Source organism: Cervus elaphus, chromosome 2 (assembly GCF_910594005.1).
Source record: "Cervus elaphus chromosome 2, mCerEla1.1, whole genome shotgun sequence".
Taxonomy (NCBI): domain Eukaryota; kingdom Metazoa; phylum Chordata; class Mammalia; order Artiodactyla; family Cervidae; genus Cervus; species Cervus elaphus.
Window position 1 is genome coordinate 48,426,276 of NC_057816.1, and position 9,060 is coordinate 48,435,335.

At 37.1% G+C, this 9,060-nt stretch overlaps 1 protein-coding gene across 1 annotated transcript; it reads right to left on the reverse strand.

The window, feature by feature from the left end:
- Positions 1 to 4,847: 4,847 nt before the first annotated feature.
- Positions 4,848 to 6,469, reverse strand: LOC122706575 (olfactory receptor 5D13-like). Its single transcript, XM_043921846.1, has 2 exons — positions 6,451 to 6,469; positions 4,848 to 5,803 (listed from the first exon to the last, which is right to left on the reverse strand). Exons 1-2 carry the CDS (start codon positions 6,467 to 6,469, stop codon positions 4,848 to 4,850), a joined length of 975 nt encoding a protein of 324 aa, XP_043777781.1.
- Between the last annotated feature and the right edge of the window lie 2,591 nt (positions 6,470 to 9,060).

Here is a 9,060-nt window from a genome sequence, read left to right on the forward strand (position 1 = left end):
AAAAAACATGAACTGAATAAGAAAACATGGTGACTACAGTAAAACCCAAAATGAAAGATAAATAAGCTAATCTTTCAGAGATATTAATGACTGCTATTATATATATTTACTGTATGATTTTTCTGTCCCATTCTGTATGTGAAGTGCCCTGTGTTTTGAGATGTATGAACAACATAACTTGGTCTCTGGTTTTATTGCCTAACCTAAATGAATACTATAGTCTGCAGAAACAATGATGTTCTTTATTGAAACTAAATTGTGTTTCCTTCTAAATATGAGCTATACATACTTCCAAGCTTATAGTAATACAATTAAATAACATAATCTCTTAAAAATGGTGAATGCATCTTGGTGATGAATGGTGAATGTTTAAGTCTCTAAAACCTCTGAGTGTCAATCAATCCACTGATTTCACTACACTGAAATATCACACAATTATATTCACTGACTTTTGGCTCAGGGATAAAAAAGAAGTTGCCTGCAATGCAGGAGATGTAGGTTCTATCCCTGGGGTCGGGGAGAAACCCCGGAGAAGGAAATGGCTACTCACTCCAGTATTCTTGCCTGGGAAATACACGGGACAGAGGAGCCTGGTGGGCTGCTATCCATGTATTTGCAAAAGATTTGGACATAACTTAGTGACTAAACAACAACAAGAAATGTTTTCCCTAGGCTCCAGACTCTACCAGGAAGCCATAACACACCAGAGGCTGTTTCCCACCAGGCACAGAATTATTGTACATAGCTTGATGTTGATCCAAAATCCCACAAGTCATTATGGCTATTCTTTCACTGAGATAGGCTTGAGGTCCACAATGCATCTTCCCCCCATTGCTGACACCTCTGTACTCTGGACTAGCTTTGGAGCCAATATCTACACTCTAGTCACCCAGAGTTAGCAACCTTGTTGGATATTAGTTTTCCGTGCTGCACAACAAATTGCCACCAGCTTAGAGACTTAAGCTGCTATCACAGTTTCTGTAGCATAATAGTCTGGGAAGTGTTTGCATAACTTTATAAGATACTGCTAAACTATTTTCAAAGTTATTTAACCTTATATTCTTTTTTTGAAATGCATAAGCGTTCAACTTGTTCCACATTTTCACCAAGATTTGAAACTCTTATTCATTTTAGCTACTCTAAATAGGGTACAGTAGTTTCTCCTTGTGGTATAAGTTGTAACTTTAATAAGAATGTCACTGATGACTAATGATGCTTAGTATTTATTCATGTGTTTATAGATGGTTTGTGTGCTTTGTTTTGTCAAATGTGTGCTCAGATAGTTCATCAAACCTTTAAGTAGTTTTTCTTTTCTTCTTGTTTTGACTATGAAGACTTCTCTGTATGTTTTACATACAAATAATTTATCAAATATAAGTTTTGCAAATATTTACTCACAATCTGTAGCTTATATTTTCATTTTATTAAAGGTGTCATTTATGCTTAAGAAACTTTTATCAAATATTTTAATGGTAATTAAATTCCTTTTATTGTTTTTTAAAGATCCATCATTTTTATGTTCATTCAAAAAATTCTTACCCTAAGTTTTGAAAGATTTTTTTTTTAATTTAAAAAAAATTTTTTTTTATTTTTATTTTTATTTATTTTTATTTTTTTATTAGTTGGAGGCTAATTACTTCACAACATTTCAGTGGGTTTTGTCATACATTGATATGAATCAGCCATAGATTTACACGTATTCCCCATCCTGATCCCCCCTCCCACCTCCCTCTCCACCCGATTCCTCTGGGTCTTCCCAGTGCACCAGGCCCGAGCACTTGTCTCATGCATCCCACCTGGGCTGGTGATCTGTTTCACCATAGATAGTATACATGCTGTTCTTTTGAAATATCCCACCCTCACATTCTCCCACAGAGTTCAAAAGTCTGTTCTGTATTTCTGTGTCTCTTTTTCTGTTTTGCATATAGGGTTATCGTTACCATCTTTCTAAATTCCATATATATGTGTTAGTATGCTGTAATGTTCTTTATCTTTCTGGCTTACTTCACTCTGTATAAGGGGCTCCAGTTTCATCCATCTCATTAGGACTGGTTCAAATGAATTCCTTTTAACAGCTGAGTAATATTCCATGGTGTATATGTACCACAGATTCCTTATCCATTCGTCTGCTGATGGGCATCTAGGTTGCTTCCATGTCCTGGCTATTATAAACAGTGCTGCGATAAACATTGGGGTGCACGTGTCTCTTTCAGATCTGGTTTCCTCAGTGTGTATGCCCAGAAGTGGGATTGCTGGGTCATATGGCAGTTCTATTTCCAGTTTTTTAAGAAATCTCCACACTGTTCTCCATAGTGGCTGTACTAATTTGCATTCCCACCAACAGTGTAAGAGGGTTCCCTTTTCTCCACACCCTCTCCAGCATTTATTGCTTGCAGACTTTTGGATAGCAGCCATCCTAACTGGCGTGTAATGGTACCTCATTGTGGTTTTGATTTGCATTTCTCTAATAATGAGTGATGTTGAGCATCTTTTCATGTGTTTGTTAGCCATCTGTATGTCTTCCTTGGAGAAATGTCTGTTTAGTTCTTTGGCCCATTTTTTGATTGGGTCATTTATTTTTCTGGAATTGAGCTGCAGGAGTTGCTTGTATATTTTTGAGATTAATAGATATTTTGTTTTATGCTAAATTTTTTAGTTTTAATTTTTATGTCTACATCTATGATTCATTCATTTATGACTTCTTGGAAGGAAAGCCATGGCAAACTTAGAGAGTGTATTAAAAAGTACAGACATAAATTTGCTGACAAAGGTCTGTATAGTCAAAGTTATGGTGTTTTCAGTAGTCACATTCAGGTGTGAGGGTTGGGCCATAAAGAAGGCTGAGTGATGAAGAACTGTTACTTTTGAATTGTGGTACTAGAGAAGACTCTTGAGAGTCCCTTGGACAGCAAGGGAATCAAACTAGTCAATCCCAAAGGAGATCAACTATGAATAGTCATTGGAAGGACTGATGTTGAAGCCAAAGCTCCAATACTTTGGCCATCAGATAAGAAGAGCCAACTCATTGGAAAAGACCCTGATGCTGGGAAACGTTGAAGACAGGTGAAGGGGGCAACAGAGGATGAGATGTTTGAATAGCATCACTGACTCAATGGACATGAGTTTGAGCAAACTCTGGGAGACGGTGAAGGCTAGAGAAGCCTGGTGAGCTGCAGTCCATGGGGTGGCAAAGAATTGGACATAAATTAGTGACTGAACAATAGGAGCGATTCATTTCATTTCATTCATGTTAACAGTTGTGTATGCTATTAAGTAAAAATAAAAGCTTATTCCTCCATGCGGATACTCAATTATCTCAGCCTTGTTTATTGAAAATTATTTCTCTATTGAATTATAATAGCGGATATTTTTGAAATTTAAATGACCAGAGACACTTGAGTCCATTTTGGTATCCTATTAGTCTAATATCCTATTGCCTTGATTACTGGAAAAGTTTTTGTAATAAAATAAGGATATGAACATGGGGAAAGTAGAATGATATTTTAATTTTGCTTCCTGGTCAGCAGGCTATACATTCCATGAATAGAAATTGACTTCCACCATTTATTATGCAATGATTAGCAAATGATTCATTATAAGCTACAATATGCTGAAACCAGCTCTGCTTAAGCCAGCTCTGGAGTATGATTACTAGTCTAGGGACTTAAGTTTGACATGCACATATCTGATGAACTGAGAATCAGTTTTTCTTTGGAAGGGAAAGTTGCTCAGCCATGTCCAACTATTTGAGGCCTCTTTGGAATTCTCCAGGCCAGAATATTGGAGTGGGTAGCCTTTCCCATCTCCAGGGGATTTTCCCAATGCAGGGATCAACCCAGGTCTCCAGCATTGCAGGCAGGTTCTTTACCAGCTGAGCCACAAGGGAAGCCCTTTCTTTGGAAACACACATATAAAATTATACTATATATGGTAAAGAATTTGTAAAGCAATTGTACTCCAATAATAAAATAAAATAAAATAATTAATTAATAATAGTCACTGAAAAGCTTTGTTTAACAATTACTCTTACTATTGTTGATATTTTTATTATCAATAGCAAAACATATGAAGTAAAATTGCTTTTCATGGGCTGTAAACTCTAACTGATGGTACCTAATTGTTTTCATAAAGTACAAGTTTGAACCCTAAAAAATAATAAAGAAACAGGGTTACCAGGGGCCAAGGTGGGAACAAAACCTAATACATTTCATCAAGCTCTCTTCTCCCTGCTGACTCCAGGTGTCTTCTTTTCTAGATTTCTGTCATATGTACCTAAACATCGTAGTTTAAGACAACATTTGGTCTTTGTATGATTAGCATAATTGTGTTGTTGGTTGGTTATTCATGTTTTATTGCTATTGTGTGTTCAGTTGATTAGTTCTTGGAGTCCACGTTGCCCGTCTGTCTTTAATTTTCCCAGACTTGTGTTTTGAAAAGAGAGTCATAAACCATTTTATGCCTTCTTTGCATGAAACTTGAACTTTCTCCTTAGTCATCTTTCTTATGATGTTCATGCCAACTAGCTAAGGCAGAAAAAAAAATAGCTTATTTCATCCTATACCCATAAACTTTTAATAAATTTGAATTCACTAAAAATCAATTTACAAATATTACAAAAAACAGTCTGTTTGTTTTGGTTTACATGTGGTTTACAGCTATTTTACTAAGCACTGATGTATGAAACAATCAATAATCAACTCTCAATAAAAAGTTGTCCTGCCATAGGTATATTAACTAAAAGTTTATTTATTAAAAGATTTGAGTCATCAATTTCACTACAAGAATGGAACAATCTGTAGTATAGTAAATCAGCTTTTATCAGAAATAGAATAATGAATCTAAGAATATTAGGTGGCATGACAAAGTGATTTTGTGAAAACTAATTTTGTGAATGTATTTTTTACTTCTTTGTTCCTCAAACTGTAGATCAAGGGGTTCAGCATAGGAATCACTATTGTGTAAAACACAGAAGTCACTTTAACTGTGAGCCAAGAAGTTTTTGGATTAGGAATGCAGTAAAGGAAATGGATGGTTCCATGGAAGATGCTGATGGGTGTCAGGTGGGAAGCACAGGTGGAGAAGGTTTTCCAGCGTGCACTTGTAGAGGGCATCCTCATAACAGTGATAAAAAGGAATATATAGGACATCAGAATAATCACCAGGCTGCTCACCTCATTGAATATGGCAATAATAGAACATAACATCTGACTGACATAGGGATCTGAGCAGGAGACAGAAACAATTACAGAGTGGTCACAGATAAAATTATTTATGGTGCTAGACTTGCAATAGGATAATGCAAGAAGAAAGTATGTGAGTGTCATGGAGCACACTACACCCCATGAGTAAGAGCCAGCCACCAAGAGAACACAGCGCTTCGGAGACATCGCAGGGGCATAGAGCAAGGGGCTGCAGACTGCCACAAAGTGGTCATAGGCCATTGCTGCTAACACGAACGTTTCTGCTACACCAAATAGGTGAGCAAAACAAAATTGCACAGTGCAACCAGAGAAAGAAATGGTTCTGTCCTCCACAATCAAATTCTGCAACAGTTTGGGTGTAACTACAGTAGAAAAACAGAAATCGACAAAGGAGAAGTGACTAAGAAAAAAGTACATGATCATGTGGAGTTTTGAACTGATCTTGATGATTATGATCATGCCTAAATTCCCTACCACAGTGATCCTGTAGGTAGACAAGAAAATAAGGAAAAATGGGACCTGGAGTTCTGGATATTCTGAAAAACGCAGGAGAATAAATGTGGGTATGATACTCTGATTTCCTTCTGATAGAAGAATGATTCCTGTTGAACAAAGGACCAAACATTATTCCTGAAAAATAGAAATGAATAGAAAAGAGAAACAGAGAAGGCAGAAGCTTCATATGTCTCTGGGGAGTTTGTATCTATTCACCAGGTATGGTCCTCAAACCAGCAGCAGCAGGGACACCTAAGAATATGTTAGGGATGAAAATTCTAAAGCCCCATCTCCAACTTCCTGAATAAAAAAAACTCTGGAATGGAGCCCACAATTTGTGATTTATCCAACCCTTCAGATGATTTCTGATGCATGATAACTTATGAGAACCACTAAAATACAGACTATTCATGCTATCATTTAAAATTTAACTCTTACTTAGTATTTTTAATATACAACTAAAATATAAATTTGGAACACAAAAGAGATTGTAAATCTCAAAATTTTGAGACACCAAAATGAAGCAGAGTAATTTGTTATGGTTTGAACAGTTACACTAAAGATCAAGGAGATCACATGATATGTAAAAGGTGCCATATAAATCTTAGTATAATTTTTTTATTCTAGTCATATTAAAGAATTAAGCACCCATAAAGTTTGTGAATTGGCATAAATCTTAAGTTGTAACTAGTTCATGCCTTCTATCTGGTGCTTAAATTATTTATAGAATCTTATTCATGAAATAATCATGTACCTTCCATCAAAACCTCCATTAAGGTTATACTGCCTCCTGGGGTAATTTTTGGGTTTTTTATATTGACATTTTGCTTAACATTGATTCGTTCATTAATTGAAGCTAATTAATTTATATTAATTATTTGTAAATATGATTTTAGATCATCTATTTTAATATAAAAGGCTTCCACAGTGGCTTGATGGTAAGAATCCACCTTCAGTGTAGGAGGCACAGATTCGATTCCTGAGTGGGGAAGATTCCCTGGAGAAGGAAATGGCAACCCACCCCAGTATTGCTGTGGGCCTCTCTGGTGGCTGAGTCAGTAAATAATCCACCTGCAATGCAGGAGACCACCTGCAATGCAGGAGGCCTGAGTTCAATCCCTAGGTCAGGAAGATCCCCTGGAGAAGGAGATGACAACCCACTCCAGTATGACTTAGCAGCTAAACCTTTGTGATATATATATAAAATTATAAATGAGTGTTAATTGCTCTCTCATGTCTGACTCTTTGCAAAACCACGGATTGTAGCCCACCGGGTTTCTCTGCCCATGTGATTCTCCAGGTAAGAATACTGGAGTGGATTGCCATTCCCTTCTCCAAGGGATCTTCCCAACTCAGAGATCAAACCCAGATTTACTGCAGACAGACTCTTTACCGTCTCAGCCACCAATATATGGTTAAATATGAGAAACAGAAAGATATATTTACCAACAATAATTTTATGCAAAATTCATTCAAAGACAATGAAAATTACATATTTTCTCTACCAATGAGTAAACCTCTGCTAAGATGAGGCAAACTTGGACAAGATGGAGAAGCAAGAGCTGCAAAGCCTTAAAATGAATGGCCATGAGACACAGACATAAAACTTCAGTAAAATTAGATGGACGGTTCGTTTCATCTTAGTTTTGTCTGGATCAAGTATCAGGCTACAGACTCAGCTCCACGAAATTCTGCTTAATAGTCACTACAAACAACCCTAGATATAAATAATGTGTCATCAGAATATTTTTTTTCCAATAGCAAGTGGGACTGGGCAGATACATTGTAAATATCCATTATTGTTCAGACTGTTTTAATAAATGGATTTCCTTTAACATTTGAAAATATTAGCAACACCTTGGTATATTAGGAAGACTGGAATCACTGTTTTAGTTTATTGATGCAATACTCACATCAATAACAAAAGAGACTGAAAAATTGATTTGGTGTTCAACCTTAGCAATTTTAAATAATTTTGGAGAAAATCAGTGGATTAATGGTAGTTTTGTACTCAAATTGGAACTAGCTTTATGGAATTACAAAATTCGGTGTATTTTTGCAATTTCCCTATTGCTCATTGCTGCCAGTTTCAGTAATACAAATCTTAATTGTCAAAAACACTTCGTGCCATATTAGTGCAAATTGAAATGTCTCTGATCATAGAAAGGGATCCTCTGTAGTTTGTGGAATAATCTACATGAGCTGTAGCTCCATCTTTTCCACGTCATTTGAAAGATACAGAAAGTAACATAAGTGAAGTCGCTCAGTCGTGTCTGACTCTTTGTGACCCCATAGACTGTAGCCTGTCAGGGTCCTCTGTCCATGGGATTCTCCAGGCAAGAATACTGGAATGGGTTGCCATTTCCTTCTCCAGGGGACCTTCCCAACCCAGGGACCGAACCCGGGTGTCCCGCATTGTGGGCAGACGCTTTACCATCTGAGCCACCAGGGAAGCCCAAAAAAAAATATAAACTGACCTTAAACCAGATGTTCTTGATTAATTTACTGAGAATTTCTTTTTAGGATTAATGAATCTCAGGCATATTTCTTCTCAGTATTCAAACATTCTTTAAGATATTAAACCACAACAACAACAACAACAACAAAACTTTAGGCTAGCAAAAAATGGTAATATATTTCAATGATCATGCCAAAAAATGGCATTTTATTTCTAGGGACTTTAGAGGTATCAAAAAATACAAAGAAAAATTAAAAAGCTGAATTCACAGTCTAAATTCTGCCAAACCCTGGGTCTTATATCCACCCCCCTCCCCATGACCATGAAGATATGAAGTACACAGAACTGTAATTGGAGTATTACTCAGTTCAGTTCAGTTCAGTTGCTCAGTCGTGTCCAACTCTTTGTGACACCATGAATCGCAGCACACCAAGCCTCCCTGTCCTTAACCAACTCCCAGAGTCCACCCAAACCCATGTCCATTGAGTCAGTGATGCCGTCCAACCATCACATCCTCTGTCGTCCCCTTCTCCTCCTGCCCTCAGTCTTTCCCAGCATCAGGGCCTTTTCAAATGAGTCAGCTCTTTGCCTCAGGTAGGCAAAGTATTGGAGTTTCAGCTTCAACATCAGTCCTTCCAATGAACACCCAGGACTGATCTCCCTCAGGATGGACTGGCTGGATCTCCTTGCAGTCCAAGGGACTCTCAAGAGTCTTCTCCAACACCACAGGTCAAAAGCATCAATTCTTTGGTGCTCAGCTTTCTTTATAGTCCAGCTCTCACATCCATACATGACCACTGGAAAAACCATAGCCTTGACTAGATGGACCTTTGTTGGCAAAGTAATGTCTCTACTTTTTAATATGTTGTCTAGGTTGGTCATAACTTTCCTTCCAAGGAGTGAGCA